The sequence below is a fragment of the Tasmannia lanceolata genome, unplaced genomic scaffold, assembly GCF_043159265.1.
Source record: "Tasmannia lanceolata isolate RefF3 unplaced genomic scaffold, GAP_Taslan_0.1 ptg000019l, whole genome shotgun sequence".
NCBI lineage: Eukaryota > Viridiplantae > Streptophyta > Magnoliopsida > Canellales > Winteraceae > Tasmannia > Tasmannia lanceolata.
Window position 1 is genome coordinate 8,165,005 of NW_027518696.1, and position 18,489 is coordinate 8,183,493.

Consider the following 18,489-nt stretch of genomic DNA (forward strand, 5'->3'; position numbering starts at 1 on the left):
AGGAAACTTCGATCGCGCAAAATTTCGCGATTGTTTCGAACTAACGGCTTTTTTTTAAAAAAGTTTATACTGTAACGGCTCTCACGTGGCTGAGAGCGACCCACAATTTCATATGAGATGCACTGGCAATGAGCCGCGTGTTTGGTCACAAACCGTTGATCAGATAGACTCTCATCATCTTGTGGGGTCATAAATCCTTATACAGGTTAAGACTAGACAACAAGCGAGACCGGTTAGATAAAATTTGAAAGATTGTTCAGGCAGAGTTTTAGAAAAAAAATCAGAAAACCACAAATTTTTTTCTCTATACTCAACTCAATTTAGCCTTTGTCCCAAACTAGTTGGGATCGGCAATGAATCCTTTATAAAATTTTCTATAGACTCCCAAACTACTTGAGTTGGGGTCCTAAACTCAACTAGCTGTTCGCACCCGCCCATGAAGGTATAAAGACCCTGGCGGGGTTGTTAAGAGGGTTACGCCCCAGCAAAAATTTTTAGGATTCATTCATAGAAAAGTGGCAAAGTTTGCGTCCGGCTGCCAACTTGACGCCACCAAAGATATGCACATGTGATATTATTGTATTGTTTATGAGGAAAATGATTGTGAGCTTGAAGCTCATATAGCTTATATGAGCTTGAGGGCCCAAACACATGGGTCCCACATTTTTTGTGGTGATCCAAACCATTCATTTGCAAGGCCCCATCATAGATAGGGTGTCTACCAAAAGTCAGCTCCATTGGATCATCCTAACCCCTCGAAAAGCGGAGGGCAAAAATGGTTAGATTTGTGGCAAAAGGTGTATGTCCATTTTGCCATCCACTTTTGGATGGGTTAGGATGATCCAATGGAGCTGATTTTTTGTACACACACTATCTATGTAAGGGCCTGTCAAATGAATGCTTTAGATCATCATAACAATATGGGCCGACATGTATTTGGCCCTCAAGCTCATATAAGCTATATGAGCTTCAAGCTCAAAATCATTTTCCTCATTGTTTATAGTCTTATAAAAAATAATTACAAGACAAATTAATGAACTGAAAATTGTCGATTAAGCAATTGACATTATATCAAATCAAGCAAAAGTGTATCAGGTATCTTATTTTATGCATTCTAAACATGCTTAATTATTCAACTTCTTAATCAATTAATCTATTCCAAGATTACACACGATTTGATACATTGTATTACGTGTCTATGTTAACTCAACCTTTGTACCAGAAGCGCAAGCCAAAATGGTAGTTCTTCTGCTCGCATACATCCTCCAACTTATGTGTATTCTCTTATGCGACTACGCTGGCTGTCCAATGTCTTTGTTATGCCACTGAATTTTATGTTTTCCTAGGTTTCAACTGCATCTCTTGTTGCTCTGGAACAACTTGTGAAACAACCAATTGCTACAAAAAGCTAACCTATTAGGGCATGTTTGTTTTGGATTATAACAACCGATTGTGGAGTCCCCAACCGATTATTAGACTCAAATTCATTACAACTTTCAGTCCTATAATCAGTTGGGGACTCCGCAATAGGTTGTCATAATCTAAAAAAAAACAGGGCTTTAGAGTTGGTGATATTTAATCATTTATACTTCAACACTACCCTCATGTGTGGGCCTTCATTTTGCTTTTGGGTTGGGACAGCGGAAGAAGCCAGACCTGCCACGGTAACTCTGATACCAAGTGAAATTAGGAATTTCCACTAATTTTTGGTTGAATACAATCGGTCTAAAAAAGTGTCCTTAATAAAGCACTTAGGGGTAAACTTAGAATGAAATATTGATAATTATAAAAGGAAGCTGTGAACTCTTTCACTCCCCCTCATGTGTGGTCTCTTTTTTTTAAGGGTTGGCCGCACACGTTGCCCCTCTTTTGGGTTTGACCATTGCATGACGATTTTTGCTATCAAGGATGTTTGAACCCAGGCATTTGCTCTGATATCATGCGAAACAACCAGTTACTCCAAAAGCTTAAGCAGTTAAAGAAGGCGTTATTAGTCTTTTATAGAAGCTATTCTAATCCAAACTAGTTTTGTAATCTATCTTGGTTACCTCCTCTAACCTACTTGCCTAATCTACCACCAAGACAATCCGACTGTGAGATCTCAACATATTCCACCACAATACCTCACACTTAATCCAATGGTAATAAAATTATCACAATGGGTTGGAACCATATGGAAAACATATTTCTATCATAGAATGGACTACCCGTCATTACTCCCACATAATCAAGACATCTATTGTTTCCCACGTTCGTCATAGACCAAAAATCATTCCAATCAGAGGAGATATGGTTCGAATCTCAAAACATCTTCTATTGATTGAGGAGCTAGGGTCATCCATATGGTGTGGGATATATAGGCGAACACCATAAGATTTGATAGTGGGCCAGTTGATCAACGGCTCGGATTATACATGTGGGCCATGTGTATGGACGGGTCGTATTGAAATGGGTAGTTAATAACCTAATACTCTATGTCCAAAATGAATTGACACCATCTTCAATGGGGCCCACCATATGGATGGTCATGGTCACCCGATCATGCAGCTACATGATGCAGATGGCCGACAGTACAAAACATAGTAGAAAATTTTAAAAAGGTATGGTGCTGCCCAGGTTCGAACTGGGGACCTTCAGTGTGTAAGACTGACGTGATAACCGACTACACCACAGCACCTTTTGTGATAGGAGTCACATTATTTATTTACCAATAACATAAAACAACAAATTTGATACGGACAACCTTTCTCTGTTTTCCTTTTTTCTTTGTCCTTTTCTCTTTGGCTAGTTGAATCAGACCCATTTGTGTTTCATGCAGAATTTCTATACATCCCGCTCATTTCAGCTCAACTTTGAGATGAAGGTGTTTTACAAATGGGCGGGGAGTAGAGTAGATTAACATGGGATTTTGCTTTCAATAAGAACCTTACAGATGAATGTTCATTGCTTTCTTAACTTCTTTGCTGCTTTGGAGGAGTGTTTTATCTCGCAATATAGGAATGGCCATCAAAGTTAGTGTAACGTCCCGACGCAACCGTGTAGATATTGTCCGGTTCTAGGCCGCAGCCCTCTCCGGTTTTGTTTTTCCCACGGAAAACGCGTCTACACAGGGAATGGGGTTTACACATATAACCCAGGAACTTTCTCTCTTTGCTTCCGATGTGGGACTATTATAATCCACCCCCCTTAAAGGCCCAACGTCCTTGTTGGCACATAGTACTAGAAGAGGTACGGCTCTGATACCATATCTGTAACGCCCCGACGCAACCGTGTAGATATTGTCCGGTTCTAGGGCGCAACCCTCCCTAGTTTTTTTTTTCAGTGAAAAACATGTCTACACAGGGAATGAGGGCCTACACATATAACCTAAGAACTTTCTCTCCGCTTCCTATGTGGAACTATCATAATTAGGAAGGCTCTTTCTTAGTCAGGTCGCTTTTAGGACCCTTGGTCATACTTGGGCTTCTCATTTCCCTTTCAAGAAAGAGCCTCTAGAATCAGTGTCCCAACTCCTACAGTCATTCCTATGGGCCGCATGATCAACACATTCAACGAGAGCACCTTCAATGATGTTCTACAAGATCAACGGTCATGATTAAACATACATCTCCCCTTGTGGAATCCAAAAATTGATCGTTAGGATTAATCCCGACAATGTATGTCAGCCTAGTGGGGTTATCCTCCACGGGGATAGAAATCTGCGGATTGACTACCCTACTTGTATAATTTTATCCGGACTTGACAACCGCTCGGATAGGTACCCAGTGTATAGTATACCCAATTCATTTTGGTGATGTTCTTAACATGAACAAAGGATATCAAGCCTATCCAAGGATAAAATAAAGTAGGCTTTCTACACCATGTAGAACTAGGGTTGCACTGGCTGGGTTGGTTTGGGTTGAGGCCAACCCTTGTCTAATGTAACCCGAGGTAGCATTACCTCAACGTGAACCCAACCCAGGTCAACCCTAACCCAACCCACTCAAAATCTTTCAACCCCAACCTAACCTGTCTAACCCGATTTCCAAGTCTGGTCGAGTTCGGGTTGCCCAAGGTCTCAACCCTAGCCCAACCCGAAAATAAATCTGGTTGCCGTTCCGAACCCAACCAAACTCGAGGAAATGCTAAACCAACCCGAACCAAAATTGGGTTCGGGTTGAGCCCGGCCCAAGTTGCACCCCCCCTATGGAGAACAGCCCGAGTGGGACACTTTCAATATTTTAGTAATTGAAGCAGAACAAAGATCCATTGAAGATTTGAAGGGTCTTGCCAAACCTTCCCTGCCAACAATAAATCCCAACCATGTGCAATTGAATGCAAAGCAAAAGAAATAAAGGGACTAAGAAGAATAAGGGCATAAAAAAGGTGAATAATGGCACAAACTATAAATTCATATGTCTAAAAGGGGCAACTCCACCATTGCAAACAACACAACAGAAAAAAAATCTCTTGAACTCTCCCTCAAAGAGGTCATTCCCTCACCATTTGTATACAACTTACAAAACCAACCATCTGACTACTGGCCCTCTGTTCAATTCATCCTCCCATTTCCATGCAAAGGGATCCACCCTTCAAAGATCCCAACCATTTAACTAAACTAGGCTACCTGCACTGTGTTTCTAATTTTTTTTCCTCTGTTTTCTCTACTGTTTTCCATCTCTCTTTTTCTGCTTCTATTCTCCTCGATTTGGGGGCCTGATGCCAACATGTAACCTCCTGCTGATCTCAGAGATGGATAAAAGTAGAGAGCTAAAAAATACTCTTTATTTGCTTTTCCCTTTTCTATTTTTCATATTTTTCTTTTTGTCCTTCACATACATATACTGACCTTGTCTGGATTGCCCCAATCATCCTTGGCAAAAAGACCAACAAAATAAAAAACAAGAATAATATTACAATACCTTTTTTTCTTCAAATTTCTTAAGAGAGATAGAGAGACAATACGATGCAGAAGAAAACTCTCTGTCTGCTCCTACCATGCACCACGCAGTCATCTAAACAGTAGGCTTTTGACTTAAGAAAAACCAGATTCCATGGGAAGAAAATTATCAGACATGAATGATATAGTAATGATAATAATATAATAACAATAATAAAATCATGGCTACAGAGCAGTAGGTCTGTTAGCTAAATACTAGGACTCTGCAAAAGCTGGCAAAATCAAAGCTGACTTTTCATTTGTTCTCCTTTTTTTATTTCCTTTGGTTTTGGGATATGGGTTGTCTTGGATTCTGAGAATAGGTTTTTGGTTTGGATTTTCAGGCTTGCTGCAAACTTGCAATTGACTCTGGAATTTGTATGGAAATAGAAATGGGTTTTTTTTTAATCTTCTCTGTTCAGCAAAATCTTGCAGATTTGAATGCGAGTGGGTACATGAAGGAGTTTGAGTAAGTGAAACGAATTATTTTGCTACTCTTTAAAGCCTTGCCTTCATTCACCAAACAATTATCAAAAGAGAGCCTCTTGAAAGTTCTTGGGTTTACTATCCTTGCAGAAGCAAACCATCCACAGTGCAGATGGATGTTGGAAGGAGCACAACCAGACATGCATGTATTGACAATCTGAACTATATATTGTGGGATCCCTGATGATGAATCTTTGCTCTGGGAAATGCTTATATCTCTGTTTGTACAGACCCCTAATGCAAAACAAATGAAAAAAGAAGACCCAAATTAGATCCATATGTATAAAAAATTACAAAAAAGAAAGCTAATATAGCTGTTGATTGATATGAGTTGGTAGATATACTTTTACCATTGGCCATCAGTTTCCTATTCCTTGAATAAGATGGTTTGGATTCCAGTGCCAGATTTTTTGATTGATTATCTTCATGCACTTGATGTTGGAAGATTTTTGGTGCTCCTACAAGTGGAAACATAGAGATGTTAAGTTTATTTTTTCACATGTATTTGAGATTTTAATCGGTTGTTTTGTTAGTCTTGGGTGAAAAAAAAAATCTAAAGTTGAAAAACCCAAAACTAGAAATTAAGGACAAACTCAAATAAGTGCATAGAAGAATGGAAGTTGGTTTCTCTACTCTTTTCCTTTTGATTCTGTAGTACCTGATAGTAAGGCAATGTTGCAGACTATGATGATGAGCATCAAGTAGATGAAGAACACATGAAAAACACCCATGGTGGCTTGTATAATACAAGATGAAAAATTCTCAGAATCTGATAGTGTTGCTTCCCATCTGTCTCATAATGATGAAATATTGAGAGAGAGAGAGAGAGAGAGAGAGAGAGAGAGAGAGAGAGGTTTGGTGATTACTACAGATATGAAAGTGTGATGGGCCTTTGAGAGCAAAGTACAGAAGAGAGGAGAGAGAACCACCTATGATTTCCTTCAAACAGCCCCAAACCCAACTTTATTCTTGCTCAGACAAAAGAACGACAACACTCATTTAATGCAATTTGCAAAAGCCCTTTCTCCATCCCTGCACAGCCCCATTCTATTCATTGCCCGTACTGCCATGTTCGCTATGTGTAGCCTGAAAAACCTTGTTGTTTAAGCCCATATCACACTGTCATGATTCAATGAAAAGCATTTGATTATGTTGACTAATTTCATTATTTCAAAGGAAATGTGATAATATCACAAATACAACTATACAAGTAGTATACCCAAGTCTTTCTAGAGATTAGTGCTCTTCATTGTTTACCTCTTTGAGTAATTAAATCATTCTTTAGGCCATGCCCTTCTCTCATGCCTCAAGTTAGGGGTGTAAACGGATCGAATTCGGAGCGGATATGGCTCTATCCGAATTCGATTACAGTATGCATTATTCGACGGATATTTAATATCTATTACCGAATTCGTATCCGCTGGATATTGTTCGAATTCGGATATTATCCGTATCCGTTTATTCGGTAAATTCGAACATTTTATTGCGGCACTTTATCTTTTTTCTCCTTCTTACTTGAATGAATTTTTCAAACCCTAAAACTAGACCACTACATTCTCTTCACAAAATTAACTCTTATGAGATCAACTTCTTCCTTTTAAAACAAAGGCAGAGAGAGAAGGAGGCCGTGGGGATGGATGATGGTGTTGGTAGTGGTTTTTGGGTTTTTCCTTTTTTTTTTGTATATGATGGAATGGGTTTGGGCCATTTTTATTTTTGTTTTTTTTTCTAAAAAAAAAATTCAAAAATTCACTTCTCTTTTAGAAACAAAAGATAGTGTGTCATTACTAAAAATAAATATTAATGATATTATTAATAATAAATAAAAAGGATTTACTTCTCGGATTTGGATCGGATATACCATTTACCAGATTCGCATCCGCTAAGAGCCGGATATCTCATAAACGGATTCGGATAATATCCGCTTGAGACGGATTCGGATAATATTCGCATTAAACGGATTCGGAAGCAGACGATAATCGAATTTCCGAATATCCATTTACACCCCTACCTCAAGTGTTAAGAATTTTTTTTATCAGAAACAAAATGTGTTTATTTTAAAAGCTGAAATAAATGCTACCAATTACTTTTCCCAAACAAGTACAACAATCATGTCAAGCAATTTTGACATCTTAAGAACCGGAATAGATGCGAAGAGTAGAAAAAAAGTTGAATTCTTGAGGGGTTATGAATGTGCCAACTTAAATCAGAAAAAAATGCATTGGAGGAGATAAAAGCGGAAGTTCTTCAAATGTTTTGAATGTCCATCTTAGAAATAAGAAAATAAGGAAAAAGAAAGGATTAAATCTCAAGTTCTCATCCTTACACATAAGTTGTTCATATTGAAATGAATCGAGATAGATGAGTTGGTCAATTATTGTACTTATTTTGAGTGCCTATTGATTTTCTATTGGCATTTATGGATTGAACATGTTAAAGTAGAAAAAATTAAATAACCCTACCTCTAACGGCTTAAGCTTTTGGAGTAATTGGTTGTTTCACATGGTACGAGAGAAATTGCCCTTAGCTCAAAACTCCTTGATATTAAAATCTACATGTAATGGCCAACCCAAAAGAGGGGCCTATGTGCGTGTAGGCCAAAGACGGGCCACACGTGTGGGGAGTGTTAAAGTAGAAAAGATCTCTAATGCGGTTAGTATGATCCCCTATTAAATGGAGGCATTTTCTCAATCTTTGCTATAGCTATTCGTCCAGCCATTGTTTCGAGTTCTTCATATCATGGTTTGAAGCTATCTATTTAAGATAGCTTTGAATGTGCTATCTTAAATATCATAAAATAATGAAAGGGCAGGATAAAAGCATATTTGTACATCCATTTGCCCATATGCAGGAATGAATTATTTGGTCAAAAGTGCAAAACATACCAAATTGAGGGCAATTCAGCTTATCTTCTTGGTTGGTGGGTTTTCTATTATATAGATGAGAGTTACAAACATAAGGAAACTATCTAAAGATAGATTTCTGATTATAAGAGGAGAAAGGAAACCAGTCAAAAGTTAGTTATGATTGGTTTGTACAAGAGGAGATTGGCAAGAGTCAGATATAAAAAGAGTAGTAGAGCTGAAAACCAATCCAACCTCAGAAGTTAGAGAGTGGGATTGTTGGGATATCTCCCATGATATTATCATTTAGCACCCTCCTCCAAACTGATTCTAGGGACTAGATTTAATTTGCCTTGGAACCAGACAAATTGCCGTGTGGAAGGACCTTTGTCGAGGCTGTTATATCATCTACTAACTTTTTTCTTCGATATCATATGCACTCTGTGTTGGGTTTTTTGCCGAAGAAAACCCATTGTAATTACAAAGCAAATAAATATGTGGATTAAAGAAACCAAACCAACAAGAGAGCAATCACACAAAAGAACACAAAGATTTACGTGGAAAACCCTCCAACGAAGAGGGAAAAACCACGGGGTGAAACCAACGAAATATCAACTAATCAAATAAGTAATACAACGTCTTTCTCTCAAGTTTTCACCTGAAACTTGAGCCAATATAAGAAACAAGAGAGATAAAGGGTTACCTCGTTGCGAACAACAAAACCCACTTTCTCACCAAAAATTACCCACTTTGATCTTCAAGTCGAAGAAATCCAAATCCTCACGAAGTCTCCTTGCAACAAGAGGATTCAACGGTGTTGTGAAAATCTTCAACAAGAAACGCTCCAAAAAGAGCCCTAGATTTTGGTCCCAAGCCAATACCCTAACCACACAAAGAAACCCTTGTTCTTCTCTTTCTTGTTCTCTCCCTTCTCTCTCCCTTTTTTTTTTTTTTCTTCTAACGTTTTTAGAAAACGCCACACACACACACACACACACACACACACCACTCGCTGCCTTTTCCTAATTGGAAATTCACCCACGATTCTTGTTTCCCTTTTTTTTTTTTAAAGTAGGAAACTCTACTTTCCTATTAAGAATAGGAAACGGTGTGAATGTGGGGCCTACATGGGCTGGAACCCACAACAATCTCCCCCTCCAGGCCCATGAAGAGGAGACACTAACCTTGACTCTCACTTGGAGTCCATGCCAGCTATGCCTAAGCATAGCTCAAGCTTTCCTTTGAGAACAACCTCAGTCAACATATCAAATGGATTCTTGTCAGTACGAATATTCTTCAACTGCACCAACCGCGTTTCAATCACATCACGGATCCATCGGTTCCTGAAAATCAATTCCACTACTGCCCAATATTCTTTACCTTTATGAGATCGTATCTCCTGAAACCTCTTTGGCTCCCCCTCACTAGTAATCAATATATATTATGAGGTAGGATATCTCGTTGACGGCTAATGCTCTCTAGTAGATCTTCTAACATGAGATTCCACTATCTTTGTATGTGGGGGCTGCTCTCCCTGCTCATGATCTATCACCGTATCATGACTACCTGCATCTGACCCATGATCACTACCATCTTCTTGCACTTCTTCCCCATGTGTAACATGCTCTAATGGAGAACGAATAGATGTAAGATCAATAATACCATCAACAACACTCATAGGTTTTTCAACACTCTCAAAATCTGTAAAATCCTTCTCACTCATATGAGCAAGCCTCCTATGCCACAAGCAAGGAGAACTGTCTTTGGTGAAATTTACCACATCCTTGCACACCTTTGCATAAGTCTTGTATAATGTGCAACAAATCTTCCCCTTTGCAACAACGAGTGAACCTTTGGTGAGCTTCCAAGCTCCCTTACCAAAGTAGCTTTCATAACCTTCCCTATCCATGGCTATCACAGAAATCAGATTTACGCGCATATCAGCAACATATTGCACATCTCTCAAAGTTAACGTACATCCAACATTGGTTTCTATGCACACATCACCAATTTCAACAATCTTTGAGAGACTAGTGTTGCCCATCTTCACCATACCAAAGTCTCCTGCTTTATATGAAGTGAAGAACTCCCTATTGGGAGTAGCGTGGTAAGAAGAACCGGTATCAACAACCCACTCTATACCTTGATCTGTAACACGTAAACACTTTTCTTCTCCAAAAGAGAGTGTTATCACATCTTCATTAGACACGATAGCTGTAGTGTCTTTATCATCATCATTTTTTTTGATTTTTATCTTCTTTTTGCTCCCTTTTGTAAACCCAACAATTCTTTCTTATGTGATCCTCTTTGCCACAATGGAAACACTTTTTCTTCTCTCTTAAATTTGACATTTCTCTGGATTTGTCATGATTTTGTGACCCTCTCCTTTTACTTATATCCCTGTTCTCTGTGACAAGAGCCTGCGCATGGTCTGTACCCATTGATTTTCTTCTAGTCTCTTCATTTAGCAAGCTACTAGTAACTTTGCTCATGATAAGTACACCATCTGGAGCAGAGTTACTAAGTGAAACCACTAAAGTTTCCCAACTGTCAGGTAACGAGCTCAAAGTAACAATGCCTGCAACTCATCATCAAGCACCATCTTCATTGAAGACAACTGGTTCACTATGCTCTGAACTTCCTTCAAATGCTTTGCAATCGAACCACCTTCATTGAACTTCAAGTTTACAAGCTTTCTAGTTAAGAAAGCTTTGTTCCCAGCAGTCTTTCTCTCATAAAGACTCTCCAACTTTGTCCAAAGCGAAAGTGTAGATGTTTCATTAGACACATGATGGAACGCACTGTCATCCAACCATTGCCTAATATGTCCAATAGCCTTTCTATTCAATTTTTGCCAATCTTTATCGGACATACCAGTCGGCTTGGCCTTATCACCTTCAATGGGTTCATACAAATCCTTACAATAAAGAATATCCTCCATCTTTGGTTTCCAAATCATCCAATTTGATCCAGTCAACTTGATCATGGTTCCTGAAGAACTCTCCATCTCAATCCACGCAAACAACTTTGCTTTCAAACAACCTTGGCTCTGATACCACTTGTTAGGTTTTTTGCCGAAGAAAACCCACTTTAATTACGAAGCAAATAAATATGTGGATTAAAGAAACCAAACCAACAAGAGAGCAATCACATAAAAGAACACCAAGATTTACATGGAAAACCCTCCAACGAAGAGGGAAAAACCACGGGGCGAAACTAACGAAATATCCACTAATCAAATAAGTAATACAATGTCTTTCTCTTAAGTTTTCACCCGAAACTTGAGCCAATACAAGAAACAAGAGAGATAAAGGGTTACCTCGTTGCGAACAACAAAACTCACTTTCTCACCAAAAAGTACCCACTTCGATCTTCAAGTTGAAGAAATCCAAATCCTCGCGAAATCTCCGTGCAACGAGAGGATTCGACAGTGCGGTGAAAATCTCTAAGAAGAAACGCTCCAAAAAGAGCCCTAGATTTTGGTCCCAAGCCAAAACCCTAACCACACAAAGAAACCCTTGTTCTTCTCTTTCTTCTTCTCTCCCTTCTCTCTCTGTTTTTTTTTCTTCTAACATTTTTAGAAAACGTCACACACACACACACACACAACTCGTTGCCTTTTCCTAATCGGAAATTCACCCACGATTCTAGTTTCCCTTTTTTTTTATTATTATTTTAAGTAGGAAACTTTACTTTCCTATTAAGAATAGGAAACAGTGTGAATGTGGGGCCTACATGGGCTGGAACCCACAACAGTCTGTTTATTTTTACTAAAAATATACTTCAAATGAAAGTAAACTACTTCGACTCAACTCAACTCAACTAAGCCTTTGTCCCAAACTTGTTGGGGTCGGCTAATGAATCCTTTAGCAAATTTACTAAGTCTAATCCTAATACTAGTTGGGTTCGTCTACATGGATAATTTTCTTCCATTCTCTCCTATCCATGGTCATGTTCTCTGTTATGTTCCTAGCCATTAAGTCTTTCCTCACCGTTTCTACCCAAGATGTTTTTGGACTGCCCCTACCTCTTTTTACTCCATCAACTTGGCACGAGTCACTTCTTCTCACTGGAGCATCCAAAGGCCTATATTGGATAGGCCCAAACCAACTTAAGTGGTGCTATCTCATCTTCTCCTCAATTGATGACACCCCCACTTTTTTACAGATTATCTAACCTTGTGTGGCCACACATCCATCTAAGCAAAATTGAAAATAGAAAATAAAAATAATTTAAAAACTCATATAATATAAATATTTTACATACACATCCTAATTCAAAAGTAAATAAAAATACGAAATAAACTACTTGAAAATAATTTTAAAACTCGTACGATAGGAATGATTAACATACATTCTAATTCAAAAAGTACATTGAAATCTGAAATAAATTACATAAAAATTATTCAAAAACTCACACGATGGAAATAATTTTAAAAGTACATGAAATCTGAAATAATACAATACATGAAAAGAATTTATATATCTTATCTCTGGACACACTTGGGATGAGCTAAGCCTTGTAGTGTGAGTACTCGGAGAGCCCTTAACTGGGCATTCCTTAATAATAAAAATAAGATGACATATCAACCATAATCTAATGATCAAATTCACTAGAGACTTAATGATCGTATCTAATGAATTGCATGTCCTATTCATTTTTTTGTCGCGATAAAGGATAATTCTTGTTTTTAAAAAAAAATATAACTCCATTGATAGAAATATCAAATATCTATCGCTATTTACAATATAAAATTCGACAGCCGTTCCAACCGTCGCTATAGGCTTTAGCGACACCCCTCTTTTGCCACGGGAGATTTTATGCCGCAGAGGCAGAAGCGGTGGAGATGAGAAAATATGGATGCCCATGTATGTCTCCAAGAGGTTATGTATCAATTCCCTATGTTATCTCAGGTGCATTTGTGTATGTGCATGATGGCATGGTACTCACGTGTGTGGCATGGCCTGTCATGCATCCGTGCAGCATAGTTGTCTCACAAGAGTTTCAACTCAAAGACACTTGAGAGAAGTATGTTAAAGACTTATGATGTTTCACATGAGTACTTGAACTTGAGAGAAGTATGTTATACTCTAGAGTGTGAACATCATTATCATTTTTCTTCTTTTATTTCCCACTAAAAACCCATTCTTGTCTCCCATTTTAGAACTAATTCCTTTCTCCCAAAGACCCTATTCCCGTTTTATAAGGAAGATTCTGCTTGGCTTTCTATTTCTATGCCCATTTATTAAGATTTGGTTTGATATGCTTTGATTTTTCAAGAAGATTTGATTTTAGAAGGGTAAAGGGAGCTTGTTTGACCAACCGTCAAGGTCATTGCCTCAGTTAGAAAAGAAGAGCTTTTGAGAGTATGTCGGTGTTTAAGCGGTATTGAGAAATGAAAACAGCAACATTGTCCTTGTGCTGTGTAAAGATGTCTAGGGTTAATAAATTCGTAGGCATTTACAGTGACAGAGAGCCTAAAGCATGCTATGGAAATGGAAGAAACCAGCCAGAAAGTTTTACCCATCAAATCATTACCCACTTATGCAATGGAAAAAGCTTAAGGAATCATGAAAGAGAGAGAGAGAGAGAGAGAGTGATTGCCAACCTTCATGAAAATGGCCGTGCCTAACTTAACAGGTTGATGGTATTTGACTTCTATAAATGTAAATGGAAATTATATCTGCACTCCCTTATTTTGATAACATCACTCAGCGTGTTTATTTTATGGCTATTGATATTTGCAGTACAATGTTTTGATAGTTGTACTAACACATCTTGTCTTTTATTATGTAAACAGATGTCAAAAGTTATTACACTTCCCAAAAAGCTCTCACAATCCAATTAACAAGGAAACGACAAGCTGAGTTTGTGAGCTTATTAAAAGTTAAAGATGGTGGTGGCAATTTCAGCAGCATATTTTATTCTTTATTTTGACGATATCAATTAATGCACACAATTAGAAAGAAACATAAGCTGAAGTGTCATTATAAAAAACAATTGAGTATGAATATTGCTTTTTTTAAATCTATAGTAAAAAAAGGGATTTGCTAGGGACCATCACAGAATGCATTTCGCGCCTGGGCAAGCATGTGAGAGCGGCCACTTCAGATGAAGGAATAAGACGAAATCTGAGCCTGTGTGGCTGCTCTCACATGCAACGACCCAAGCGCGAAATGCCTTCTGGGATGGTCTTTAGCAAATACAGAAGCTTCCGAAAACAGTAAATTTTCATTTTTCCATCACCCCAAAATGCCATGTTGATTTTGAGAAACTACCACCGTCCTCGTAAAATATGTCGTGTCAAATCAAGGGTAATATGGTCATTCAATCAGTTCCTTTACGTCTCATCGTTTCAGGTGATTTTACCTAAAATAGACAAAAAGTAGTCTGGATGGAATTTAATTCGCGGCGGCGGACGGCCGAGGATGGATGATGATTCGCAGATCTTGGAAGACGAGACGAAAAGAGCTGAGTTGTCAGATCTACGGACCAGATTCTCCCGATGTCGGTACTGATTTCCCCCAACGATGTGTCGGAAACCATTTGAAGGGGTGAGGTTAGGGCATCTTTGGCTCTAAGATCTACGGACCAGATTCTCCCTCTTCCATATGATGTAGCCCTTCTTCAAGGGAAAAATACACTTAGACCCCCTGCGGTTCAACTTAACCCCTAATGTTTACAAAGTTACAAGTAGACCCCTGTGGTTTCAATTTGTATGAGGGAGCCCCCTCTTTTGAAACACTATCAATACTAATGAAGACCCATACACCCCTCTAAACCTCGTACCCGAATCCAAACACTCCCAAAAACACAGTGGGCCCATATTGTTTGGATGATCTAAAGCGTTCATTTGATGGGCCCCGACATAGATAGGGTGTGCCCAAAAAATCAGCTCCATCGGATCATCCTAACCCTTCAATTTGTGGACGAGCTGTCAACTTAGGAGGCCTACCTTATACAAATTGAAACCACAGGGGTCTACCTGTAACTTTTTAAACATTAGGGGTTAAGTTGACTCTGTCAAAAACCACGGGAGGCCTAAGTGTATTTTTCCCAAAATTATATGGTAGCGGCTATGTATTCATAGTGAAAAAATAGGGTTATCCGTTGCAAAAACAAGTAATGGGTGCCTATGGTCCTGAATTTTTCTAATAGTACTGTACGGATTACACCATTAGGATGATCCAAACCGTCCATTTGATGAGCCACAGCTTAAATAGGTTGTTTCCCAAAAAAATCATTACCATAGGATGATCCTAGCTATCCGATTTATTGATCTGCATATTATGGAAACCGCTTTTAGATCGGAGGGCTGGGATCATCCTACGGACATGATTTTTTTTGGGAACATCCGATTTATGTTGTGGCACATCTAATGGACAGTTTGGGTCATCTTATGGTGGGGGCACGCGCCGTATAGTACTTTTTGAAAACTACTTAACTACAAGGGGTTACACCATATAAAGGGAAATGATATTTACGCCCCTTTCATCACCAGCGACACCCATTTGCCAGCGTACTTTGCAATCAAAGCCACTGGATTTTTTTGACATAAAGTACATCATCTCCCTTTTTGCCATTGATACACTGACGTTGGGTGTCCCTGTGATCAAAAGGGGCGTAAATATCACTTCCCCATATAAAATCTCGTCAAATGGATAGCTCAAAAAGCATTAGAGACAGTAAAAATCATTTATGCGGGTAATTAAAATTACCGGCTGTGATGATCTTTAACCCTCTCCTGCTAACAGGAGAGGGTTACAATATGATAGAACGTCTACAATTTGAAGCATCCAAATCATCCCATGGGCATTATTTATGGGAAACCAACATATCTACAATCGGGCTAGGAAATGAATAATTAGTTTAAAATTTTGAATCTTACCATTTGGGGCAACCATTGGAAGAGCCTAACAAGGGAGCCCCAATTGATCCGTACGGATTACACCATAGGATGATCTAAACCGTCCATTTGATGGGCCACAATGTAAATAGGTTATGCCCCAAAAATCATTTTCATAGGATGATCCCAACTATCCGAACTCTATGAGTTTCCATAATGTCAGTCCCTCTTTAGATCGGAGGGTTAGAATCATCCTATGGTAATGATTTCTTGGGCACAACCTATTTACATTGTGGCCCATTAAATGGACAGTTTGGATCATCCTATGCAGTGGGCCGCACCATCCATTTTGAAAAATAGGGGGTGAATTCATACATAGAAGGGGTGAATTTATCACTGCCCAACTAGAAATTAGGAAAATCTGACCGTTCAAGTAGTCCCATCTCAAGATCAGCATTTTTACAGAAGGTTCTGGTAAATTGATATCACGCTTGGAGGGATCAAATCAAGCATCTCATCACGTGATGCTCGATTTAACAACTATCAATGAGTGAAATTCAAAATAACTGGTACCAAATTAATACAATCCAACGGTACAGATCAATGCGATCGTTGAATGATTCCAGAATTGCTTTGTGTCACTGAAACACACTTTTTATCGTGAAACTAAAGAAAGAGGTTTGCTAAGGAAAACGGGATCCCGTGCTGAAAAAAAGCAACGGATCCTCCATTGTGACACGTGCACTACAATCAAAATAAAGGGGACACACATCGTGCACCGGTGCCAACATACTACCTCACCCATAAATCTAAAGAGGAATGATAGATGCAAAGGCGCCCTTGCATAAAGAGCCGTAAAAGGGCCCTCGATTGGACGGCGTCATTTTCGGCAACCTTTTAAAATGGGAAATGATACATGCAACCTTTTTCATCACTTGGGACACCCAGCTGCATTGTACGTGGCAATCAGGTCACTTCATTTCATCAAATGTGAAGTACATCAGCCCATTTGCAGCCATAGATACACTATAGCTGGGTGTCCCAAGTGATGAAAAGGGGCGTATTTATCATTTCCCTCTAAAATATGTTGCAAAAGTAAATTCGGTTGCACTTACTAATGTTGATCCAATCAAGGGCCCTTTTCTGGCTCTTTTGCATCTATCTTTCCTCAAATCTAAAATCCCAAAATACTCCTCTCATTTTTTTTGGAGAATTCAAAAAATTCTCTCAAAAAGCAACCTCGGTAAATTCTCTCAAATTTTTCTAAAAATTTCACCCATAACTCAAGTGTATTTAATGCCCTTGGGAAAGCCTTCCCTAAATCTGTCTCCCAAAAAAAAAAAAAAAAAACACCATCAAAGAATGGGATTCGCTAGGGTCTATCTCAGGGCATTTCGCAGCTGGTCTGTCGCACGTCAGACCAGCCACCTCGTGAATGGAGACAACAGTCCATTCATGAGGTGGCTGGTCTGACGTGCGACAGACCAGCCGCGAAATGCCTTTTACAAGAAGAAGACTTCCAAATGATGTAAGAATTCCCACTCAGGGCGTTTAAAGTTCAGTTTTTGGAGAGGTAATTGCAGTTTTTACATATAATTCTTTGTTTTGTTCAAAGTGTTTGCTGTTGTAAATTGTTTACATGTAAATTTTTGTTAGAAATCAATGAAAACCCCCATTTTGACTTTAGTCAGGGCATGTTTGGCAACAATGAAAATAAAATTCATGAATATTTGTTTACCCAAAGTGAGAGGCGAGTAGAGAGGGCTGGCCAGAGAGACTTGAGAAGGCTGTGAGTGAGGAGAGCATACGATGGTATCTTACACTAGGTAAACAAAGATTCCATGAAATAGTTTTTCATGGTTGCCAAACACGCCTCTAATTGCTGATTTTTTACCCCGGAGGGCACGAGGAACCGAAGAAGCTCACAGACACTATGGTTCACTTTCTTTTAATTTAAACACCCTTCGGAGCCTTGTGCGCAGAAGGCACAAGAGGCGACTGGAAAAATGATTATGGTGACTAAGTTGTCACTATAAACTCCTATTTAGGTAACTAAGTTGTCATTATTTGTTATTTTTAAAAACTTTGTAGACATGCTTTGATGTTGTAATTATATGGTTTCTAGACTGAAGAATCAACTTACAAAATGAATTTCTCAACCATGTAGGTATTGAGCCCTTTCAACTTCAGCACCATGAAACATTTTCCATTTCAGTACATAAGAATGTTTGAGAGAGAGAGAGAGAGATAGAGAGAGAGAGAGAGTTAAAATCTCTTAAACCAATGGTAGTTTAGTTTTTTTTTTTTTTTTTGAAATAGCAATTTGTATAAAATGAAAAGGGAGCACCCGAGAAGGGGCAACCCAGAGAAAAAAAAACAAGAAAGATACAAGGAAA

At 38.7% G+C, this 18,489-nt stretch overlaps 1 protein-coding gene and 1 non-coding gene across 3 annotated transcripts; both read right to left on the reverse strand.

The window, feature by feature from the left end:
• Positions 1–2,603: 2,603 nt before the first annotated feature.
• Positions 2,604–2,677, reverse strand: TRNAV-UAC (transfer RNA valine (anticodon UAC)). Its single transcript has one exon. It is a non-coding gene; the product is annotated as a tRNA-Val (tRNA).
• Positions 2,678–5,064: 2,387 nt separating this feature from the next.
• On the reverse strand, positions 5,065–6,258 carry LOC143853391 (protein TAPETUM DETERMINANT 1-like). 2 transcript variants are annotated; one of them, XM_077363148.1, is made up of 3 exons: positions 6,063–6,258; positions 5,755–5,862; positions 5,065–5,638 (listed from the first exon to the last, which is right to left on the reverse strand). In XM_077363148.1, exons 1-3 carry the CDS (start codon positions 6,133–6,135, stop codon positions 5,337–5,339), a joined length of 483 nt encoding a protein of 160 aa, XP_077219263.1. In that variant the 5' UTR covers positions 6,136–6,258; the 3' UTR covers positions 5,065–5,336. The 2 variants fall into 2 exon arrangements, with proteins under 2 accessions (XP_077219263.1, XP_077219262.1); XM_077363147.1 differs by having other exon boundaries at positions 5,749–5,862.
• Positions 6,259–18,489: the final 12,231 nt, after the last annotated feature.

What these genes read in the sequence shown, in the direction of transcription:
- LOC143853391 (XM_077363147.1), bottom strand. Translation starts at nt 6,135, where the DNA reads ATGGGTGTTTTTCATGTGTTCTTCATCTACTTGATGCTCATCATCATA. An exon ending in CAACATTGCCTTACTATCAG is followed by an intron (nt 5,863 to 6,062) that starts GTACTACAGAAT and finishes TTCCACTTGTAG; the next exon opens with GAGCACCAAAAATCTTCCAA. An exon ending in ACTGATGGCCAATGGTAAAA is followed by an intron (nt 5,639 to 5,748) that starts GTATATCTACCA and finishes GTTTTGCATTAG; the next exon opens with GGGTCTGTACAAACAGAGAT.